Source organism: Bos indicus x Bos taurus, chromosome 19, assembly GCF_003369695.1.
Source record: "Bos indicus x Bos taurus breed Angus x Brahman F1 hybrid chromosome 19, Bos_hybrid_MaternalHap_v2.0, whole genome shotgun sequence".
NCBI lineage: Eukaryota > Metazoa > Chordata > Mammalia > Artiodactyla > Bovidae > Bos > Bos indicus x Bos taurus.
In genome coordinates this window covers 52,783,619-52,808,091 of record NC_040094.1, presented here as the reverse complement: position 1 = coordinate 52,808,091, position 24,473 = coordinate 52,783,619, and the positions used below count along the sequence as shown (strand labels likewise).

Sequence of the window (24,473 nt, the reverse complement as noted above, 5' to 3'; positions counted from 1 at the left end):
CCGAAAACAGCTGTTTCTTTCTTCCCAGCTGGGTATGGCAACCCGCTCCAGTATTCTTGCCTGGAGAATCCCAGGGAAAGAGGAGCCTGGCAGGCTACAGTCCATACGGTCGCAAAGGGTCAGACACGACTGAAGCGACTTAGCACAATGCACAGCACAGTCTTTTCGTGAATAGAATGATAGGACGCAGCAATAATGAATGCCATCAAGAAGTCACTCATTATAGCATTTCTGAAGATTTTTATAACTTTTTGATTAAATTTTAGGCTTACAGACAAGTTGCAAGAAGAGTACAGGGAACTATCGTCCCTTGTCACAGTTTACTTGCTGTGTCTCCATCCTTATCCGACCCTAATCACCATCCAGGGGTCATCCACAGGCTGCCAGCTACCTGAACACAAGTGGCTCACAATGTTACTCGCAGCTTCACTCCTGGTCCGTTTTTCTTTCTAAACTGGTTATCAAGCCGTCCCATTTGCTGCCACCTCACTGGCGTTAGCCCAACCTCCTGCAGCACCTGGCCTCCTGCCGACACCATATTTGTTTGGTGTTCGATTCCTTCACCAACATTTTTCTTCACTGGTGAAGTTCTGTCTTTTCCTTTTTTGTCTGTGGCTGCTATTTCAGCTCCTGGTAGCATCACAAGTAGTAATAACACAGCCTTGTCATGTACCCAGTTTTAAACTGCTGTAGCAGCCAAGCTCATCTTCTTCCTTGAAGGAACAGTGAGGATATGGCAGGAGCACATCCTAGGTTTATCCTGGGCCTGTGGTCACATGAAGTCTCTGGAAGCAGAGACTCCCAGGTCCAAGTGTTCACTGCACTTCCTGCCTGTGGGCACTGCCAGCCTCATGCAAAAGTTCTGGGCATTACTGTTGGTCCTCTCGGGATCACTGGGTGGTTTATTTCACACGGACCTCCCCTTGACCCCAGTGAGCCCCTCGCCCACTTTCTTCATCATCCTACTGCATGACTAGCCACAGAGGCACGTGAATGCTGTTCCATCCTGGGAGTGGGGAGTCTTCTCCGTGTCTATAGAAAAGAGGCCAGTGAATTAAGTTTTTTCATTCTGTAATACAAAACTGAGAAATAGTCCAATCATCTCCTTTTTCAACTAAGAATAGGATTGATTCAAAATTAAACTTTTCTAAAATACATGTTTCTTACAGCATATTAGGGTCCGTGCCCGAGAGAGGGAGGAAGTACAGTCATGAGAAATAGAGGAAAGGAAGGCAGTCCCGGCAGAAGGCATAGTGGGACTCAAGTGGGCCTCTGTGAAAATGAAGCCTCCCCGCCATGCCCAGTCCTGACCTCACTGATGCTGATTCTCCTGCGATGCCGAGGATTGAGGGAGCCCAGGCCCCCAGGAGTGGGGGCTCTGCCAACTACCGGCCAGTTCATCACAGTCACCACCGTTGCTTGAAGTGAATTCTACCTGGGACTTAGAGTCCAAAAAGAAAGTTTACGTTATTTATCTAGGAAGTTTGGTTTACAGAAAAATTCCTTTCTAGATAGAGTCGTGTGTTTCACAGATGTCCATTCTCAGTGCTCTGGCTTCCAGGTCCTCTGCCTCGAGTTAGCCCAGAATTAACTGTGAACCATCCTTTGGGAAGTCACTTCCTCACACACGAATCCAGATCCTTGGTGTGCAGTTAACAGGGACTCCTGTGAAACACTCCCTCCCCCAAGAGAGAGCAGCCAAAAGCCTCCGTTGGTGTCCTGAAGCCTATGTCAGGATCCAGTTAGGAAATCCTGTCCTCGTCACCCTCATCTCTGTAGGGTGTTTGCCCTGAATTAGACTTTCCCAAGTTCTTGTGAGGCAACATGTTTCTGGGAGAAGATCTGCAGAGTAAGAAAGTGCTCAGAGCTGGAGACAAAGCAGGCGTCTTTCTGCGGGCCCAGGCTCCCGTGACCGAGACTGCCCCCGTTAACTGCAGGGGGGCAGGGAGCGTCTTACTGCGGGCCCAGGCTCCCATGACCGAGACTGCCCCCGTTAACTGCAGGGGGCAGGGAGCACAGGTGGAGCTCGTGTGTGCACACGTGTGTGTGTCCCTGCAAATCATTTCTGTTTGCATTGGGCTAAGAGGATACATCTGAGCTAGAATCTGACTGTTAACAAGATGTTTGCTGCCCTCTGAAGAGTTGGCCTGTAGCTGTGACCGTGACCTCCTGCCATTGCCCTTCCTCTTCTGGACTCAGCACTTGACTTGGGCCTTCATCAAGCCCATCTGCTGGTCCAGTGACTCCAGTCCAGCATCATGGAGGGGAAAATGACAGGGCATCTCAACACCCTGAGAGCCATGGGCAAGTGTGCCCACAGTCAGTGATGCTCCCAGCAGGGTCCTGGGGTCTTGAAGACCCACGCTCCATCCTCCTTCATAACAGCCCAAACCTGATACCCAGCAGGCACACCGGTGTTTCTGTGTTACCCTTTCCTGACTGTATGCTGTCTGTGAAACGGCAGCTGCGACCAGCCCAGAAAGGGGCCTCTCTGGAGGGTATCTCCCACACCTGCTCCCTTAGCAGCCTCTGTCCACACCAGGCCCACAGACAAGTGGGTCTGCGTGACCACTGCCCACTCAGGCTTATAGCTGCAGCTCTGCAGCAATGAATGTTTGCTGCACAAATGAGAAACGTTAGGCGAAGAAGCATCATCTAAGCCTGAAACCCTACAGTCGATCACCAGTCACAGGGCTTCCCCAGCCAGTGGCACGCCCACCTCTCAGGATTTCTAGAACAGATGCAAAACTAGAGCTGTGTGTGGCAGCCTTCAGTGTGAAGTGCACTGAAGAAGCTCGGCTGTCTACTTTGCCCTCAAGGCCGAGAGAGAACAAGCCAGGGTTGTGCGCCTCCGCCCCCGGAAAGAGCAGGGAGGCTGAGTCAGTCACTCCCAGCCCACACCTTCTTTCCTTTGGAGCCTCCTTGGATGGGGGCCTTCAGGATGGGGGTCCCTGGGGAGATAGCTCTGCGGGCTGCAGCTCAGGCAACAGCAGATCCTCTGGGCTTGGGGAGCCTTTGAAAGGTCGTGGATTCTGCTAAAGTCTGCATTTCAATCCAGAGGCTTTCTCCATCACCTCCCACTGATTTCCTGGAAATTGTGAGGAGGCACCTAGTTTCTTAGCTTAAATTTCTTTTCTTCTTTTAAACTTCTTAAGGGATCGTTTGGCTCTCAGGCTTTGTTGGGGTTGTGTGTGTATGTGTGTGTAGGTCAAATAATGTAAATAACAGAGCAAAACAAACATGAACAATACAACTTTTATAATTCAGAAAACAAAAAAACAGCCTTTTAATAGGCTGGTTATGATCCAGTTCTAACTGTTTTCATTTCAAAGTGAAGGCTTATCTGGAAAACATTGATTTATGTTGGTGGTTTTGTTTTCTATAACTTTCTGCCTGTGGGCTGAACAAAGGTATGGCCTTCATAACTGCCAAGAGGATAATCCAGAATGGGAGGGTCCTCCATGAGTGGCCAGTCCAGGGTTCTCCTGGAACACGTGCTCATGGGAGACAGGGCACAGATCTGGGTCTCATCTCTATTCAAAAAGTGCTGCCCCCAGGGGGTTGTTTTGAGCCTGCCCTGAAATACAAAAGAACGGTGAGGCCAAGCCTGGGCGGGCTCCTTCCGGAGTGCCAGCTCTGCCCAGGAAGCTGTCCCTCCCAGGGGAGCTCCTGCCCCAGTGGGAGCCTGAGCGTGCCCAGTCCTCATTAGTCATGGTGCAGTTTAGTCACCGTGTTTGTCACATGGGCGCGGGGGATGCATCCCTGGAGCCTCACTGGAGCAGGTGAATACCTTCCAGAAGAGCTACAGAATATCACTTTATCTACAGGGTGACATTTCGGGGGAAATTTTCAAGCAGGACCTTCCATTCCTGGGAGATTTCCTCAGCCAAAAGCCCTTTTCTGTGACTTTGAAGCCACTCAAAAGCAGCCACCAACCTCTGCTTGTCTTGTAGCCTCAGGTCGTCACAGTGACCACCCCCTCACTTGTCCCTTTGCTCCTTCAGGCCACAGTGAACGCCCGGCCTCAGCGCATCCTCACCACCTCCTCCCTCACGCAGTCGGCGCCTGCCAGCCCCACCAACAAAGGCATCCACATCCACCAGGCGGGGTGAGTGGTAGGCAGCCCGCCCCCCAGGGTCTGGGGAGGTTCCCAACACAGCCTCCCCGGCCCTGCCAAGTCTGCAGGTTCTCTCTCACTTATCTGAGCCCCTCCTAGAATCCTTTCCTGCCTTCATCTGCACAACTGTTCAGAAAGCTGAACTGAACCTGACTCCATTCAGGATTTTATCAGAGGGTCATGTCTTCCAGCGAGTGACCAGCAGGTTGGAACCCTCCTCGAAATCAGTGTTCACAGGGCTGTGCACTGGATCCTAGCGGGGCACATGTGCCCTGCACCCTCCTAGGGCTGACTCACAGCCCAGACCAAGCTTGCCTCTGGCTGCACTGGTTTTCAGAGGAGGATGGTTCTTAGAATGGTTCTTAGAAACTGGAAGGGGTCATTAATTCAGCAGCAGCAGTTCAGGTTTGGAAGTCACATCAGCAAGTCAGGTGATGAGGCTGTTCCAAGCTGGTGACCCTCAGCCCATTCCCAGGATCAGTGGAGGTTGCTTGGGGTTTGGTGTCAAAGGAATGGGCTCTGGGTAAAATGCAGTTTATTCTTCCCCGACGGCAGAGGCTCCCCTCCAACATCCAGCGCAAGCAGCTCCAGCCTGACCAACGACGTGGCCAAGCAGCCGGTCAGCCGAGACCTGCCTCCAGGCCGGCCGGGCGCCACAGGCCCCGTGGGGGTACAGTACACACCCCACTCGCACCAGTTCCCCCGGACGCGGAAGATGTTCGATAAGGGCCCAGACCAGGTACAGATGTCGCTCTCAACACTAACTTCCTTCAACATTCAGTTACACCCCATAGGCGGGTGTAGTCTCTGCAGCTAAGTTAAACAAGGCTATTCAGGGGAGGGAGGAACTGGCGCCTTTGTTTGCAAGAAAACATACGAGGGTGGACTCGGAAGCTAGGGCCTTGGGTCTTGTCGATACTGCTTGCTGCTGTCCCGGCCAAGTGGACACAATATAGAGAGGGCATTCTGGATACACCAAGGACGCGTCTCAGCTCACCAGTGACCAGCGATTTTGATAGGAAGGTCACAGCAGCCTGCAGGCTGACTTTGGAGCTGGAGCAGGTGTTGAGGGTAGACAGGTGTCCACACCGGCTGCTAGCCCCGCCCACCTGGCTTCGGAGCCGCCTGCTTCCCTTGCCTCAATGGCCGAGGGACAAAAATGGCCACAGGCACTTTTGCCAGGTTTAGCCTCCCAGCTGGACTCTGCCTGAGTCAGCCAGGCAGGAGTGGCTGACCCACAATCCGGGAGTCCTGGCCCAGCAGCGCTGCAATTCCCCCTGGCAGGCAGGAGGTAAGACCTTATTGCTGACCCCATCTCTCTGGGTAGCAGAGACTCCTCTCTGAGGCACTTCTCCTGCCCTGTCGTGTGCAGTGAGGCCAACCCCTGCCCCGCCAGCCCAGCCCACATTGGTTCTACAACAGGGAACAAACTGACCCACCACCCCACCGCAGCACCAAGTGTTTTAAGTTTTAATGTTTAGAAGTCCCAGATGGCCCGAGCTCTGCTGCGCCCTTGTCCAGGAGCCACAGGGCAGGCCAAGGTCCTACGTGTATGACTGGCCCGGTGGGAGCGACAGCCCAGGGACCAGGCGGCAGAGGCCCCGTGTGGGGCTCCTAGACCCAGTGCTGAGGACCAGTGTCAGGCTCTGCAGCCTAGCCTACCCTGGCCATTTCCGGGGGACACTCCGTCTCTTGCACAAACTCAGAGCCCTGTTTTGACAGTCAGGGTTCCTTGGTCACCAGGACAGAGAAGTAAGGGGACCATAGAGATACTGTCCTCAGAAACCTGACCATTGACACCTATGCCTTGGTCTCCAGAAAGGGACTGTCTCAAGCTCACAGAGAGGGTTGGGGTTGACATGACTAACTCTGTTTCTGTCTTCTCCTCTCTTTTCCAAACGCCCCAAAGACCACCGACGACCCAGATGATACTGCCGGACACAAAAGTTTCATCTCGGCCACGATGCAGACGGGGTTCTGCGACTGGAGCGCGCGGTACTTTGCCCAGCCTGTCATGAAGGTAGCCATGCATCAGCAGCTCTCAGGGTTTAAAGCCAAAATTCCCCAGCCGGCACTGCCCTCGTCTCCTCAGCAAGCGAGCACGGGCCTCCGGAGCCCCAGCCTCAGGCCTGGGTGTCTGAACCCTTCTGCTCTGAGCTCAAGGTCTGATCCCCACTGGCTTGCTCACTGTGACCCTCAGGGGCCGTGACTCCCACCAGCCCACATGCCATTGCGCAGGCCTGGCCCTGAGTCATGGAGTGGGGCAGGCACAGGGCTGCACAGGGCCCTATTGTGCCCACTGGCCTCCTATTCCACCGAGCGTGGCTGTTAAGGGGACACCAGATTGCTGTCATGGAAGCTGGAATTAACGGTCAAAAAAAACAGCAAAAGAAACTGACTTCACTTACCTGCCTTTCTGAGCTTGCCAGTATAAAATGTGTCATTTTGTCTTGATTGGCAAGGTCACCCAGGAGTTCCCCAGGCTTACGGTGCTCCCGGCTTCAGGGACTGTCAGACTGAGCTAGCTAGCTAGGGCTAATCTGACTTATTCTGGGACACTGCCTTCCAGGTTTGATGATGTGACATGTCCTTTTACTACAGACTTGGGCCACACATTCAGGGTGCCAGGGTGAGACAGGGCAGTGCTATCAAAACAGAATCTTGGTGCCCATCTTTTTGCAGGGAGCACTGCAGGGGCTCATTTTAGACTTTGATGGTCTAAAGCACGTTCTTACCTTCCTTTCCCCTCATGCTGCTGCTACTGCTGCTAAGTCGCTTCAGTCGTGTCTGACTCTGTGTGACCCCATAGACGGCAGCCCACCAGGCTCCCCCGTCCCTGGGATTCTCCAGGCAAGAACACTGGAGTGGGTTGCCATTTCCTTCTCCAGTGCATGAAAGTAGAAAGTGAAAGTGAAGTCGCTCAGTCGTGTCCTGCTCTTAGCAACTCCATGGACTGCAGCCTACCAGGCTCCTCCGTCCATGGGATTTTCCAGGCAAGAGTACTGGAGTAGGGTGCCATTGCCTTACCTTCTTTTCCCCTCATAGATAATGGAAAATTGAAAACTGCAGCTTATTCTTACTTGTGTATCGAGCTATATATCCAAGAAATTTCCAGGAAGAGTGTTTGGACTGTATTAGAGCTTTTCTCTTACTTTCCTGTTTCTCTGTAGTGATACTGGCTTTTGCCAATTACAAGACAGAATAATGGTTGTCAGTGCCTAAGGCAGGTGATAAAGGAAAAGCAGTCTCTCAGTAGCAAAAACTAGAATCCATGTAAATGTCCAGCAGGAGGAGAATGGTTAAAGAAGGTTGAAGTACTTGATATAATACTACTGGAGCTACTGAAAAATAAAACTTTTAAATTAGTAACTTAAGAAAATGCTCATAACAAAATTTCCTTAAAAGGGAAAAAAAAACAAGATATAAACTGGCCACGAGATGGACAGAGTTTCCACACTTAGCACACAGTACCTTTATAGTCTGGAGCTGGAAACGGCAACCCACTCCAGTATTCTTGCCTGGAAAATTCCTTGGACAGAAGAGCCTGACAGGCTACAGTCCATGGGGTCACAAAGAGTTGGACATGACTGAGTGACTGAGCATGCACCTTTATATCAGGGGGAAATACATTAAAGAAATGATCCCAAGAGATCACTGAGGCCTGTTACAGTCAACCAAGTGTGTTGTCCACACCTGGGTTGACCTGCTCCCCCTGATCTCTCAGGCTTCTCTGGCTAAGGATGGAGAAAGTGGGAAAACACGAATTTGTCTCAGGAGAGGGATCGTTGCTGGTGCTATGGGTAGCAAGTCATCCTTTCGATCTGTGGTGTGTACTGTCTGAGTGAGTGAGTCTAGTCTAGTAGTAACAGACGTTCAGAATCCACGATACAGTCTTCTGCTTCAGGCAAGTGTGGTCAAGCGACACAGACTCTGGGTGGCTGGTCCACCATCTCACTGAAACTGCAGTGACTGTAAGTCACAGAAGCTGCTTGGTAGGACGCTGAGCTGCTATTCTCGAAGTCTCTGGGCATGCCTATTCTCAGTTCTTCCTGTGGGAAGAAGTGGCATAGGTAATCCAAAACACATTTTTCTTGAACATAGACACAAACTTGACTTTTCCCCTAAGGATCTGCTTTCCTTTCCTAGGCATCAGGTACTTAGAACACAGGTGCCCTCTGTGAGCACACATCAGCTGACCTTGGAGGAAGGCTTCTTGGGCGAGGGCTGCCGTTTGTGGGGACCCCTACATATGTGTTTACATGTTTCACTCAGGTGCAAACCCACAGCCAGCATCTGCTCTGGGACTGAGCCATGCCTCCCTTTTTTTCAGCAAGTTCCCCTGCCTTTGTGCTCCTCTGTGTGTGTTCTAGCTGGAAGTGTGTCTGAGAATTCCCGCTGGGGAGGGTCCCGCGTGTCGCTAGCCTGGAGGAGACAGAGGCTGTGAGCCCAGTGGTCTGTCCCGGTGCATCATGCTGGCTCCCAAAGTGGACCCTGCGGTGCAATGAGGGGAGAAGGGTCCCCACAGGATGAAGTCAGCTTTCACTGTGGAGCCCGCGAGAGGAGCCAGAAAAACAGTTGCTGCATGCATGTTCTTTCTGACTCACCATGTTTGTGATAACAAACTCCCATTGGATGTAGCTTGAAATGACAAGCTCGAGGTGTTATGGTTGAAAATGAAGTTGTTACAGTGAGTTTTGTCTGTAATCCCTGTTGACAACTTAGGGTGCTTAGGACTCAAGTGATTTCTTTTACTTTAATTAGAGACCTTTTCCAAACTTTAGAAGAGGATATGTTTAATCTCATTGCCTTTTTTTTTAATTTATTACTTTTTCCAGGTGGTATTCGTAAGTGCCTTCTTTTATTAATTTAATTAATCATTGAATGACACATTTGTGCAATAAAATGCATTAGGAACTTTTTTATTACCCTGTTTCATATGCAAATTAAAGATAGCTCAAGGCTAGGATTGTACCTCAGAAAGGACAGAAGAACCCCAAACTCTAAATCACTTCAGAGGTAAGCATAGGAAACTACATTTTCACCAGATAACATAATTATGCCCAATATTTACAGTCACGTGCAACTAATGGTTAGTGGGATTGAATACTCAAAACATGACTGTAATGACAGTTTTTGCTGACTTTTTATCAGTTCACAGTCAGATTTCTTACAGGTCTGTGTGACCAAAAAGAACTACATTCTGGACTGTTCTCCTTTGATTGATGGTACCCCCTCTCTCTTCTATGGTTTGGTTTCCAGAGTTCATATCTTACTTTAGGCAGGATATTAAAAATGGTCTGTCTTGTGTTTAAAAAGTAGAGGCATACTGAAATTTGTTCTGATTATAAAAATAATATGAATTCTTTTTTCATTCTCAGGTTGGTAAATTTCAAAGATTGATTTCTAGCAAGAGGATGGATTAACCGGGGGGTATAGGGTAATAGAAAGTCTCACACACTATGGGTGGCTGGTGAAATAATAGCTTGGTATAGGACAGTTCAGTAGTAGCTATCCAAGCTATAAATGGGTAGGCCCTAGAAACCAGCAGTTGGAGAAAGAAATGGCAACCCTCTCCAGTATTCTTGTCTGGAAAATTCCACGGACAGGAACCCGGTTACAGTCCATGGCATCGCAGAGTCAGACACAACTGAGCACAGCACAGAAACCAGCAATCCCACTCTGAGGAGCAGATCGTAAACCCACTACTGTACATGGATATGTAATAACTTGTGTCAAGAAATGCTGTTACAGATTATTTGTAATAACAAAAAGTTTGAAAACAAATAAGAGAATATTAGTAAGGAGACAGTTAAAAATGATTCATCTGCGTAGTAGACATAGACATTAGTCAGTAAGCTTCATCTCTGTGTGAGGCCTTAATGGGATGTCCTTGATATAGTAGGTCACATAACACGATGGTCCAAGATATGTGCACAGATGTTGTGGTTCCATAGATTTGTGTAAGCATCAGAGGAAGCTTGGAAGGTGACTCTTAATGTGGTTACTTCTAGAAGGTAGGACTGGAATCAGGGCAAGGGACTGTCCTTTTTACATTATATACTTCCAGCTCTTTGAATTTTTTAAAAGAACAATTGTTTGTTTCATAATTCAGGACAGATTAAAATATAACATTTAATTACAAAAAGAGCTTTATAAAAAAATAAGAGCAAATACTTCTTGTACTTCCATTTCTTTGTATGGAGGCAGCATTACTCTGTTACCAAAACCAGTCAAAGACATTAAGAGAATAAAAATCTACAAGCCAGTATTCTTCATGGACATGAACCCAAAATCCTTAACATAATATTCATAAATAAAATGCAGCAGTACATAAAATAGATTCTACACTGATGACCAAGTGGATTCTATCCCAAGAATGCAGAGTTGATTCAGCACTTTTAAATTAGTCCTATAACTGTATCAACAGACTAAAGAAAAACCATATGATCATCTCAGTAGCTGCAGAAAAAGGATTTGATGGAATTCAACAGCCATTCAAAATAAAAACTCCTAGCCAACTAGGAATAGAAGGAAACTTCCTTACTCTTATACTGGGTGCCTATAGAAAACCTACAGTTAACATATTTTCACTGATAAAAGACAGTGCTTTTTCTCCAAAACCAGGTGTATGTGAGGCAAAGATGTCTCATCTTACCATTCCCATTCAGCATCCTCCCAGAGGTCCTAGACAGCAAGGCAAGAAAAGAAAATGTGTACATATGGGAAGGGTAAAATAAAACTCTATTCACAGACAATATTGGATGTATAGAAAACCCTAAGTAATCTGAAAGATGCTGCCAGAATAAGTGAGTTCAGTAAGACTGCAGGATACAAGGTCATTATACAAAAATCTGTTTATTTCTGTATGAATGATCAGAAATTACAATAACATCAAAAAAAAAATCATGAAGTACTTAACTTAGCTACAAATCTAAAAAAAAAAAAAAAGCAAAATCCAAATGGTGAAAAATGAAAAACATTGATGAAAAAAATCAGAGAAGACTTAAATCAGTGAAGACCACATTCATGGGTTGAAAGACTATGAAATTCAGATGTCAGTTCTCCCTAAACTGATGTATATAGAGCAATGTAGTCTGAATCCAAATCCCAATAGACCTTTTCTTTTCTTTTTTAAAATTTATTTATTTTAATTGGAGGATAACTGCTTTATAATATTGTGTTGGTTTCTGCCATATATCAACATGAATCAGCCATATGTGCCGTCCCTCTTGGACCTCCCTCCTGGCTTTCTCTTTTTAATCAACAAGCCTCTTCTACAATTTATGAGGAAAAGCAAAGAAACTGAAGTAACCAAAACAATTTTGAAATAGAACAAAGTTGGAGGACTTTTGTTGCCTGATTTCGAGATTCACCATAAAGTTAAATAATCAAGACGTGGAATTGGTGAGAGGACAGACACATGGATCAACGGGACAGAACAGAGTCCAGAAATAGTCACATCAGTACATCCCATTGATTTTCCATGGAGGTATGAGAACTGTTCAGTTCAATGAAAGGAATGTGTCTTTCCAGCGGAGTGGCACCATGGTAATTGGACACCCATTTGCCAAAAGTAGAAATTCAGTCACTCACTCACACCTTGTACAATAACTCACTCCTTAAATGTGAAGCTTGGAACCATGAAAATTCTGGAAGAAAATCTTTCTGACCTTGGGTTAGGCAGTAGTTTCTTTAATAAGGCACAAAGAGCACAGGCCACACAAGAAAAAGTGGCAGATTGCTCTTCACCATAAATCGATAACTGCTCTTTGAGTAATCCTGTTAGGAACATGAAATCATGAGCCACAAACCAAAAGAAAATTAAAAAACACATACAAATCTTGTATCCAGTATATATAAGGAATACTCAAAATTCCATGATCAGGAAACAAGTGGCCCCGTTAAAAACAATGGGCTAAAGATCTGCAGACACTTTACCATAAAAAGTACCCAGGCAGCGAATAAACTTGAGAAAAGATGTGTAGCGTCACAGCAGTTATTCACAAGGGAAGTCGAGTTACCACAATGAAATAGATACTGCACATCTGTTAGAAGGGCTAAAATTTTCAAATCTGTCAATACCAAGTACTGGCAAAGGATGCAGAGCAGCTGAAACTTTCATACTTTGCTGGTGCAAAGGCAGAATATTGCAAGCACTTTGGAAACATTTGGCCCTTTCTCATAAATTAAACACATACTTAACCATAGAGCCCAGCAATCCTACTCCTAGATATTCACCCAGGAGAAATGAAAACTTCTGTTCATTCAAAAGCCTGTACTTGAATATTTACAGTGGCTTTATTCATAATTACCAGGAACTGGGAACAACCCAGATATCCTTCACCGGGTGAATAAACTGCTAGAATATTTCATATGATGAAATACTAATTCACCAAATGTTTTCTAAATAAACTGAAGCATACACACTATGGATGAAATTCAGCTGCGTTACACTCAGTGAAAGAAGCCAGACTTAAACTGTACAGTTCATTTATACGGCATCTGGAAAAGGCAAAGCTACAGCGATGGAAAACAGAGGTGGTGCTGGACTTGGACTGGGGGAAAGGCCAGGCTACAGAGGGCATCTAGCAGTTTGGGGTGAAGGAACTATTCTACATGTCTATTGTGCGTGGTTACATGACCGTGGGGCCTGTCAGAACTCAGAACTGGGCCCCAAAGGGTGAGATTTACCGCATGTGAATTGCATCTCAGTCACCCTGATGCTTTGTGAGGTGTGGTCACATGATAAAAATGCCTGTACTTAGGTATCAGAACCTACAGTGAATTCCGATCTGCCCTTCAGAGCTTCTTCCTTAGCGGTCAGTGGCCTTCAGCTTGGTAACTCTTTAGACGTCATGCCCAGCGGAGACCAGTCAGCCCACAGCCAGTGCGCTCCCTCCCGGCACTGCTGACTCCGTCATTGTTTGGGGAGGGTGGTTTGTTGTTAAACAAGGTCTCTGTCCCACCGCAGAACTCGATTTGTTTCTGGTGGGAACCCAGGAAGCTCTTTGGTGGGGACTTCCATGACCTCACGAGCCTTCCAGGGGTCGAGCTTCAGTCCTGATAGCCACGTGCCTGTTGTGGATTTTATCCCATACACTTGAACCCCTTTAAATTCAGAGGCATTGAGGGTGTGCCCTGTGTTTCACAAGTTCATCATATGAGGACCTGCTTACCTGGCAAGGCCCGCCATCAGGCTTCTGAGACCCTCTGGTCTCCCTTTGTTCCCAAGCCCAGGCTGCCCCAGTGACAGTTAAGGAACAAGGGGGATGCCGTCACCAGCCTTCAGCTGTCGGCTCCACGGGAGGCCTCAGGAGGTTTCAGCATCATAATTGGTTTTTGTCTGAGGAGAAGCCAGGTGTTAGGAATCCTCAGCGTGTCATGATCCTAATCATGTAACACTATTAGCCTCACCCACGTCCCTCCAGCTCTGCCAGGAGGAAAGCTCAGCACCGTCTAGGTCTGGGCTTCTGTTTACTCAGAAGCTTCTATTCAACCTGCAGAGCCACGAGGTAAGGGGAGGGGCAGGCAACTGAGCAGATGATTAAGAAGAGCTGAGCAGGAAACAGTCTGGTCCCCTCCATCCGTCCTCATCCCTCCCGGCCGGCTGACGCCTGCTGCTTCTCGCAGCCTCTGCTCTCTCCCTTTCCCCGTCTCTCTCCACCCACACCTCCCGCACTGCCCCGCTGCTGCCCGCCCCCGCTTGTCCTAGTGCTTCTTGGTGATTGTCCCCAGGACGGTGTGTGCGCTGGTTCCTGGGCTGCGGTTCAGTTCAGTTCAATGCTGCAAGTCCTTCCTGAGCTCAGCGGGGCCACTCCCCAGAGCTCCGTGCTCTGCTGCTTAGGACTCAGCCCGGGGCAGTGATGCCTGGCTGTGCGGTGGAGGTCAGTCTGTCTGAGGCCCCAGGGCGCATGTGGCCACACTCCCACGCACAGCTGCCTCCTGCCCCCTTCCTTCCTCCTGCCTGCCCTCACCACATGGAGAACTTCCTTTCTGTCTGTCCCACTCCCTCCCTGCTTCCAGACCCTTCCTCTAAACCTGCAGAAACCAGAGCTTCATTCTGATTCTGTCTTCTTTTCATCTGGAGGTTTTCTTTTTATCACTCTATGTTATTGGTTATCTGTAATTTCTTTTCCAGTAATCTCTGGATTGTCATGAAACAAAACCAGCTGGTAAAAACCCACCATCTATCCCAAGTGCCTTCGTGGGGTTATGTCTACAACACTAACTGCTCTGGAGGCTCTAGGTGACTTTTCTTCTGTTGTCTCCGTGTCAGGATATCTTTGCTGTTTTGCTGGCTGTGGGTTTGTGATTTTTAAGAGAAAAAAGACAGGACTGTAGCAGTGAAATCCTGGAACACAGACCCCTCTGGTCTGTGCACAGGGATGAGATGAGGTTTCGGGTTGTTTGTTTGTGATCAGAGATAACACGGAGCATTTAAGAAGACACAAAAGTGCTCCGTGACCATTTCGTGTAATAACTGCTTCCCATATTCTCAGCTGTGCTTGCACACACACAGGCACGTACACGTGACCACGTTCACCATTCGTCATCCTGATGCTTTCTCCAGCAGAGAAGATGACTTTTAAAATATTGAATATGGGCTCCCTCTGCCTGTGCAGTGTTACCTGGCTGAGTACAAGGCAGGTTAGCTCTCAGCCAAGAGGAAGTAGGGTTTTTCCAAGTTTATTTGATTCCTTTTATATCTGAGAACTTTACAGGTCTGAGTTCTCAAGCAGGCAACCGGAGTTAGGCAAGTTGACTGTATGACGAAGGAGATACATCGTTTTTACACAACAAATGATTATGTTCTGAATATAGTAAACTTAAATCCTAACTTACTGTTTGCTAAGTGTGGCCCTCTCCTAGACATGACCCACATGCCATGAAGCAAGAAGGGCCCTTATCCAGGAAAGGGGACTGTTCCAGCTTCCACATACTTCATATGCAGAAGCTGATGAAGGAAGGCAGAAGTTCCCAGGCATAGGGTCGAAGCTCCTTCCTCACTCTCCACCCACATGGAATCTGATGCCAGCTTTGCCCCTTTGCTGTGTTAGGTGGAGCCTGGCGGGCAGTAGCTCCTGCCCGCCAGGGGTGAGAAGGCCCCGCCCTCAGGCCCAGGCTGCCTCTCCGGCCCCAGGGGGCAGCACTACCGTGCCTGCTGCCCTCTGTCACTTCTCATGAGTGCGTTCATCTTCTAACCAGAGGCTTCGTTTCCCTTTGGCATCAGAATAAAAGCAAACCTCTCTGAGCACACCACATCTTTTTCTGATTTTGCATTTAAGGGTACAAAGGAGTCAATCTAGTGTCCAGCACAGCAGAGCCCGTTATGTCCCCTCCTGCAGGAAACACCTGGCCCTTATCCCTGCACCTCCCCCTCAAATTCTGTCTGCTTTGAAAGCAGCCCCCTCGCTGCCCTGTCAGAGTGTGACAGCTTCTGGCCTCTACGGTTGGGCTGTCAGAGGCAGGGGCTTCCTAAGTCTCTGCTCCATGTCCCCAAGCCAGCCAGCCCTCCCCCGGGTCCCAGGTCCCGGTCCCGGGTCCCAGAATCTCCACACCCAGCTGTCAGCAGGGTGCAATGCCCCCAGCACAGGGAGGGAAGCAGGTTCGGGAGCTTGGTGACCACCCTCTGACTGTAAGGGTCTGCTCTGACTGCTGTTGGGCACTGGACCGACCAGAGAACCAGGTTTCTTCTGCACCTGCAGAGGGGGAACCCTCTCATTTGGAAATAATTGTCTTAATTTTCTTTTTTTTAATTGTTGGAGATTCCGGAAGAGCATGACCTGGAGAGTCAGATCCGCAAGGAGCGGGAGTGGCGGTTTCTGCGGAACACCCGTGTCCGGAAGCAGGCACAACAGCTCATCCAGAAGGGTAAGGGGTGTCCCCAGGGGCCACCGCGGGCAGTGAGCCGGCCCCCACTTGCCCTGGTGCGGGCAAGGAATGAGGCTGGCGGAGATGCTCCAGGGAGGAAGGGGTGCCACCGTGGGGCACCACTCACCTGCCCAGGAAGGCCTTGTCCCCAGGGAGACAGGGAGGCTCTCTGGGATCATCGTCCAAGGAAGCTCCTGTCTGACTGGCGGCCTCTGAGACAGTCGTGGCTTCTGCCTTTTGTCATTTCCAGAGAGAAGGGAGCAAGCCCTCTGCAGCCTTGGGGTCCACAGCAGGGTGGCCTGTGTCCTCACCATGGGGACAGAAGACAAACCTCAGGCCCTGGTTGTATTTGCCTGGACCCCACATGGCCCCCAGATAATTGCTCCCTATTACCCCAAGCCTGTATATCAGTCACATTTTGACCAAACCTTTTACTAAATTTGCCAACAGGTACCCTAACTCCCCACTTTGCATACCCTCCAGCCCCACCCCACCTCACCAGTGCGGGGACGTGGGCTGCCACAGGGAGGGCTGCTGTGTCATGGGTCCCCCTTATGTCAGCTGCAGCAGCCCCCTACCCTCAGGCACTGAGGCCAGGTGGGAGGGGGCAGCCAAGGGGCTCCACCCTGTGGTTAGGACAGGGCCAGAGCACTGGGCAGCTCCCCCACCCAGGGACAAGCCTTCGCCTCCCTCTTTCCCAGCAGTACAGCCCCCAGGGCTCAGGAGCCAACTCAATCCCACAGCTGTGGGTGGGCTGGTCTTCCAGCTCTGCCTGAGTCCTTGTTGCTGGGCCAGCTTTGGGCAGTGGATGATGCTCCCTGGGTGCTGCACAGAGTAGATAAGCAGACTCCTCACACTTTTGTGGAATTATTTTCATGACCTTCTCTCCCTGTGGTGTCAAATTCCCTTGATTATTAAGGGTTACTTTTTTTTTTAATTTTTTAAAATTTATTTATTTATTTGGCTATGCAAGGTTTCACTTGCAGCAAGCAGGATCTTTTTAGTTGTGGCGTATAGCATGTGGGATCTAGTTCCCTGAACAGGGATTGAACCTGGGCCCCCCACATTGGGAGCATGGAGTCTTAGCCACTGGACCACCAGAGAATTTTTTTGTATTATGGGTTACTATTTAAAGTTGCGGCTGAGGACCCATGAGCCCATCCCTACCTGCAGGCAGCCTGGAGGCGGGATCTCATCCCTGGCCCACCTGCCCAGGCCTGGTGCCCCCCAAGCACTTCCAGAAGCAATGCTGTTTCAGAAGCACTTCGAGCGCATTCACAGTGCTCTCATTGAGATGCTAGGGTCACATTCCATTAATGCAGGGTCACTTCTGCTAAAACCAATCTTGGTTGTTTGTAACTCACCTCTGTGAAGGCGCATTCTAGATGTAAAGCCCCCAGGGATGTAGAATTCAAAGTCTGCCAGTTTTTCCAGGAGAGCTTGAGCCGCCCAGCTTGATAGGAGTTCTTTGAATTATGGTGTCAAGGACCTATTTTCTTGGAAGTCTGTGGTTCTTTAGACCCCAGGCCTACCAAAGGGGACAGCAGGACAAATTGGTTTCCCTGTACCCACAGGCGGCCTGGGAGCCAGTCTGCCGCACACAGCGAACATCTGAAGGCAGTAAAGGCCACACTTGGCTGGTGGTGTTTCGGTCAGCATTGCACAGGGAGTGAAATTAGAGCCGGTCATTTGAGAACCAACCAGGTTTTGCAGACAGAAAAGAAAAAAATCATCTTTGTAAATTAGGGTCAGGGGTTCTCTTTTCCAGTCTTTGTGGGGAAAAGATCTGTTTGTCTGACACACACCGAAAGGAACTGCTGAGCTGCTGGAGACCTTGGCAAGTGAGCTTGCAGGCAAGAGCCTCACCGCCGGCAGACGTGGGCAGAGAGGGCAGGGCCGCTAGCAAGGCCACAGCCTCCTGCACTGCCTGTAGCGCTCAGAGCCTGGACTCTGTGAAGTGGTGGTTTCATCTGAGGCCAGCCATGTGCTGGGAAGGATGTGAATCGTGGACTATCGCCTACGGGCCCAGCAAAGTCATTAGACGAGTCCGCGAGGCCCCCGGAGATGAGCTGGGAAAGTTAATGCCGCCTCCCTTATCTGTGACCCCTCCAGCCAGCCCCCGTGATGCTGCAACCTCACCATCGTGCCCAGATCTGTGCGTGCGTGCAGAATGCCTGCAGTGACTCAGGACCTGGGTGTCCCTTCATCTTTCCTGGGTCAAATTACACGCCCTCCCTGGGGAACCCATGGCTGAGGGGGAGGGCATCTCTGGGCAATAGTTAAACGTTCCCAGGCCTGTTTGCCTGTTAGTTTAACCCCATCCTGATGATTGAGTGGTTTTCAGTGTTAGCTTTTTTAGCAAAGGGAGGCGAAAAAGCCTGAAATCGTGGGTGATAGCAGCTCACCCAGCAGGTGCCAGGTTCACGAAGCACGAGCGCCACAGTCGCTCTCCTCTGTGTCACCCAAGACCAGCTTCCAGTGGCCAAGGAGGGGGTGACCCCAGGGCTGAGTGTTGTGGGGGCTGCTTGCCCTCCACGACGGGCAGGTACAGGGGCCACACGCCTGGCTCCTCTGCATGAGCCTACATCCTTCTGCAGATAACATGTGGGAACCCATCTGATGCTCCCCACACTGGTATCCTCTTTTCGTTGCTCTTCTAGAGCTCCTTCAGGGCCATAGCAGTTTTTCCCAGGTACCTGTGTTGGGGCCTGGGGAGCAGATCCCCATTCACGTCCTCTGTGTGACTCTTGATCAGCTGTCTTTCCGTCATTTCAAGGTTCCCGCCTTTCCATACTGGAGGCCCTCGCCTCCACACAGGAGTTGGCTGGGTTACGGACAGTGATGGCCAAACCAAAGCTTTAGTCTTGGGTCTGAGTTCCGAATCGCCGCCTTACTGAACTTTATTCCAAAATCTGTGACATTCTTTTCAGAAAACCTTAACCTGCGTGCACTGCTCTGAATATTGCCGACGGGCTATCGTAAGCGTGAGTCGGATGCCAGCCTGTCTGCACGGAGGCAGCCCCACCCTCAGGAGCCCGCCCACACTCTGCCTCCTGCTTCCCTCTGGGCCCCTCCCAACCCCCCAGATACGAGCGGCTGGCGTCAGCCTTGGCAAAACACGGCAGTGACGTTTACTGCAAATTGAGGCCCATCGTCCTGTGTTTCCCTCGGCAGGTATCACAAGGCTGGACGACCAGATATTTCTGAACAGGAACCCTGGCGTCCCCTCCGTGGTCAAGTTTCACCCCTTTACACCATGCGTGGCCGTCGCTGACAAAGACAGCATCTGGTATGGGGGTACTTATGGGGCTGGCCTTTCAGGTGGAGAACAAGTAGCCCCAGGGGGTGTGGGCAGGACACCCCCTGCCCCGTCCAGGCGTGGAAGTGCCTCACCCCAAGCCTCTGGGCTGCTTCGGGGGTGGGGGCTAGAGAACTTGCCGGCAGATGTCTCTCCTCCTGGTGCTGCCCACACCCTCCCAGGGCTGCACTTGGCCACGTTACCACGGGCGCTCCAGAGGCCTGACCACAGTTACATGTGGGCCAGGACCGGAGCTTCAGGCACTAAGATGGGGCTGTTCCTGTGCAATGAACAGAGAGCAGAGCACAGGGGCTCGTTAGGACCCCCCAGTGACAGGGCATGTTAGGGACCCGCTTAGGTGCAAGGGCAGCAAGTGTGCAAAGGGAAAGCGTCAGTAACAAGACACCACTTTAACTCATAGCGACTGTTGCCCTTATGTCGCTGAGAAAGTGCACACTTGATGGGAGAGACCATGGGGACGATTATTTTTATAGCTGATAAAATGGACAGAATTCTTACCTATTACTTATTCTTCTCCTTTTTTATACATAGCATAAAATTTACTGTCTTCTCCGCTTTTAAGCTTGCAGTTTAGTGGCATTGAGTGCTTTCACCTTGTTGGGCAGCCGTCACCACCGTCCACCTCCAGGACTTTTTCATCACCCCAAGCTGAAACTGTGTCCCCATTAAACACTGACTCCCCCTCCCCACTCCCCAGGCCCAGCATCCACCACTCAACTTTCTGTCTCTGGGAATTTGTCTGTTCTGGGAACCTCAAATGAGTGGAATCATCTAGTATTTGTCCTTTTGTGATTGGCTTATTTCACTTAACATAGCATCCGCAAGGTTCATTCGTGCTGTAGCAGGTGTCAGAACTTCCTTCCCTTTTAAGATGGAATAGTGGTCCAAGTGTGTGGATCACACTTTGTCTCCTCCTTCATCCATCAGTGGGCACTTGGGTTGCCTCCATCCTTTGGCTATTATGAGTGACACGCTATGACCTGGGTGCACATCTCTTGAATATGTACACAGAGGTGGGATCCTGGACACGTAGTACTTCAGTGTTCAGTCATCTTGAGGAACCGCTCTTGCTCTGCGTGGCGGCTGCACCATCTCACATTGCTACCAGTAGGGCACAGGGTTCCAGTTTCTCCACATTCTGACGACACTTGTCCTTCTCTGTGTTTGCTGGTGGCTGACCTGCTGGGTGTCAGGTGGTATTTCCTTGTGGCTTTCATTTGTTCCTCCCTGATCACTCACCGTATTTCTCTCTTATTCCCTGAAGCTTTTGGGACTGGGAGAAAGGGGAGAAGCTGGATTATTTCCACAACGGAAACCCTCGGTACACGAGGGTCACGGCCATGGAGTATCTGAATGGCCAGGATTGCTCCCTCCTGCTCACAGCCACAGGTGAGTAGGTTCCCATGGTGGGGACCTAAACCCTGATGCAGAGGTGGCAGGGGACAGGTGCAGGGCCCCAGCACAAATTGGCAGCAAGGTGCCTGTGACCTCAGTTGTTTCTTTTGATAAAGGGGACTGACCAGTCCCAAGTGGAGGCCACCATCATGACAGGCACACCTAGGGGGAGAGGTCCTGCTGGCAGCCCTCCCCAGGAAAACAGAGTCCAGCCCCAGCCCCAAGGCAGCCCCCCAGCAGGCCTCAGGCAGGGAGGGGAAGACAAACCCCACAGTGGTGCGGGAGCCAGTAGGGTCTGCGGGGCATTTGACAACGGGTCACAATGAGCCTATCTGAGCTTCAAAGAGGATGCAGAGAGGTGATTCCTTGGAAACAGCAGACATGGCAGAGGGACCAAGGGCCCTTTGGGAGTCAGGTCCCAGTGGAGAAGCAGCATGAGGCCTAAGTTCTAGAGCAGGGAGACGTCACGTCTCAGCAGAGATTGGGGCGGATCAGCAGATGGCAGAGCCAGGGACTCTGCTCGACGCGAGTTCCCCAGTGTGTCCCCAGGTGACCTTGAACTCCCTCTGCAGCTCAAGGCCAGGTTGTCCATGACGGGCTAGTGAGGCCAGAGAACAGGGTCCTGGGAACAGCAACACCAGGAGGAAGGAAGGAAGGACAGACAGACCAGCAGACAGGTGGTGGCCCCACACTCAGGCCCACCTGGTGCCCATCTGCTGGAGAACACTGGGACCTCTGCCCCGTCCTGGGGCTGGAGAGGCGGGGAGGGGCGTCCCACCGGTCTCCTGAGTCATGTGATGGGGTGAGGAGAGAGGCCCTGTCCCTGTGAGAGAGACCAGCTCTTCTTGGCAGATGACGCCCGCGGTGGTGGGGGAAATCGGGAACGCTGAGGTGGGGGCTCCACCCTGAAGCCCCAAGTCAGGTCGGAAGAGGTCTCACACTGCCTGTGTGTGGCTCCTCCCCAGATGAGAGAACCGTCTGTCCCTCAGGCTGCCTGGTGTGGGCCTGAGCAGCCTGTGTCCTCCGGCACCCCCAAGAAAGGGGCCTCCTCCCCTTCCCAGAGCAGCCAGGCCTGCGTTTTAATCTCCTTTCTCCTCTCCCCAAGATGACGGTGCCATCAGGGTCTGGAAGAACTTTGCTGATTTGGAAAAGAACCCAGAAATGGTGACAGCCTGGCAGGGACTCTCGGACATGCTGCCCACCACCCGAGGTGGGTGCTCCTGGGGTCCTGCAGGAAGTCGGTCCACTCGGAGCCCCTGAGTCCCGACACAACCAGCTTCCCTCTTGGGAGACTCTGCTTGCAGCGAGGTGAAGGGGAGGGTGTGTGTGTGTGTGTGTGTGTGTGTGTGTGTGTGTGTGTCTCTTGCCGAGTTCTGAGCAGCCCGCAGCCCCTGCCCTTGGCTTGAAGCGTGTGTTGATTGTGAGAGCATGGGCACAGCAGGGTCTGGGGCTGCATCCTGTGCCCCTCATACCCAGAATAATCCGCTCTCAGTGAGGAGCACACAGCAGGCACCCTGGTAGCGTCTGGTCCTCGGCAGAGGCCAGTGCACCGCCTGCCCGCTCTGGGCTGAAGGAGGTGTGGCTGCAGTGTCCACCAGACCCCACTCTGTGTGCTGCCTGTTGGTGGGCACGGCCATGCCACAGCCAGGCTGAGAGACACCCACACCACCTGCCAGTCTCTGGGTCCAGGCCCATTATCGGGAGGTCTGCGCCCCTCAGCCTGGCGCTCACTGTGTGAGCGTTTATGTGGCCATCGGTCTGGATTTCCAGAGCCACCCTCCAGTGTGATTGCAAAGCCCCTGCCAGATGGAGGCAAGAGCGGCTTGCTGTTCATCACCCCACCCCCCTCCACCCACCTGGGGTCTCTCCGTGGCCTTGAGAAGCAATCAGGTGCTTGCGTGGCTGCTTCTCTCTCCTCCATCTAAGTGCCCTCAGGGGCACGGCCAGCTCCACAGCAGACACTTCCTTATATGTTAATATTTTAAGTGTTTTACATTTTCTTCAGAGACAAAGTAGTTGTGTATCAAATCCCACAAGCCCCAACACAGCCGTTTTTTTGTTGCCTTGGCTCCTGTGAGCCCGGTCCTGTGCTCCCATGGATGACAGCTGCCATCACAGGGTCCCTCCATCTCTCTCTTGCTTTTTCCTGTTCTCTGCCCTGCAGCGCCCCCACCTTCCACCCGCTCAGCCACCGGCCCCACCCTAGGCCTGTGCTGAGGCTCCAGCAGAGCAGGTGGCTGACGGCCTCCCCGTGGTCCTCAGGTGCTCACCCTCACATTGCAGGATATGCTGGGCAAGTTGAGTCATGGTCTTCAGTCCTTAGCTTCCTGCTGCCATCCCAGCAGGCAACCTGTCCCAGGCTCCAGCCGTTCGCAGACCCCTGTGTGGGGAAGGCAGGAGCTGGTAGAGAGCAGGGTCAGGCTTCCAGCTGGGCCAGAGGATGGGAAGGTGGGGAGCCCACTTGCGGCCCAGTGAATACGCTGTTGTCTAGCCTTTTCCTTTTACAACGGTCCACCTACCTGTAGCCCCCAAATACCTGCCACCCCCAAATGATGTATCTGTGGTTTATTTGCCCACAGCGTCGCTTGCCTTTGCTCCAGTGAAGGTGAGAGGAGCTGCCTGTCCAGGAGTCAACATGCAGGTGGGGTGACGGGGTCTAGCTGAGCTGACAGCAGCACAGCCCTGGGGCACCCCTGCACTGTCCCCCCAGACGTCACCTGCGTGTGGGGAGCCGCTCCTGGCCCAGGTGTGCGCTGCAGCCCTTCCTTGTGAGTGGGTTCCACTGATGTAGACGGACGTGTGTTTCCTACAGACTCCTTCCTACTGGACCCGCCCCCTTTCCTGGGTCTCAGAAATCTCCCAGGACAGGCGTTGTTGGTGAGGGCTGGTGAGGGTCTTACCTCCAAGTCTTTGTCAGCAGGAGGGGTGAGGGGGTCTTGGAGCGGGCACTCCTCAGCAGCTAAGCCAGAGTTCGTCTGACCGGGCAGCAGTGAACTTAGCAAAAAGGAAAATGTTACTTCTCGTTCTTTCTGGAGGAGTGGGAGGTAGAAGGGGCAGGGCACCTGGGGGCCAGCTGCTTTAAAGGGTCAGGACAGGTCGGGCTTGTGTGTGGCAGGGCCCGGGAGGGGCGCCCTGAGAACCAGAGACCCCTGCACCCTCCAGCCTCCACAGCTTCCCTCTGCAGCACAGGGACTGCAACCCCAGCAGGGCCAGAGAGACCCCAATTATAATTTCCATTTCAGGAGCTCAAGCTCAGTAACCAAGGGGCGAGGCTGGTGAATTTCTGGCCCCTCTGCCAACTTCTGGGTGCCTTCTGCCCATCAGTACCTGCTATCTTTCTCTTCACTCATCTTGGCCTCTGACAACAATCACAGAGCTGTTGGTCGTGATTCTGAGGGGAGAACTAGCAGCTTCTAAGGCCATTGCTTATCAGCATCTGGGGGCCCCCCTGCAGCGTGAGGCCCTTCAGAGTCCTGGCTGTGGTCCCCCGGGACCTTGTCAGGCAGAAGCAACAGCCCCCACTTCCTGCTCTGGATTACCTCCCGGGCATGTGAAACTCCCTGTGCTGCACAGGGAGGTCCTCCGCCTGGTCTCGGGTCCCAGGCAGCCTTGAGCTGTGTTGTGGGGATGAGGCACCCTGAGGGGAGGGGTTGCCATCATCAACTCCTCCACGCACCTGTGACAGGGGATCCTACACAGCTCTGCACCCTGCAAGGCCCAGCCCACCTTGTCCTTCAGCTCCAGAGGTCATGGGGGTCTCATCTGTGAACA

General features: G+C 51.4%; 1 protein-coding gene across 2 annotated transcripts in view; it reads left to right on the top strand.

The window, feature by feature from the left end:
- RPTOR (regulatory associated protein of MTOR complex 1) overlaps nt 1-24,473 on the top strand; it is a 323,749-nt gene that overhangs the window by 285,141 nt on the left and 14,135 nt on the right. For both annotated transcript variants that reach the window (XM_027518037.1, XM_027518038.1), the window contains exons 22-28: nt 4,005-4,108; nt 4,673-4,856; nt 6,027-6,137; nt 15,883-15,988; nt 19,163-19,277; nt 20,572-20,696; nt 21,808-21,912. In XM_027518037.1, coding sequence (XP_027373838.1) covers nt 4,005-4,108; nt 4,673-4,856; nt 6,027-6,137; nt 15,883-15,988; nt 19,163-19,277; nt 20,572-20,696; nt 21,808-21,912 — 850 coding nt within the window. The remainder of the gene's footprint in view (nt 1-4,004; nt 4,109-4,672; nt 4,857-6,026; nt 6,138-15,882; nt 15,989-19,162; nt 19,278-20,571; nt 20,697-21,807; nt 21,913-24,473) is intronic.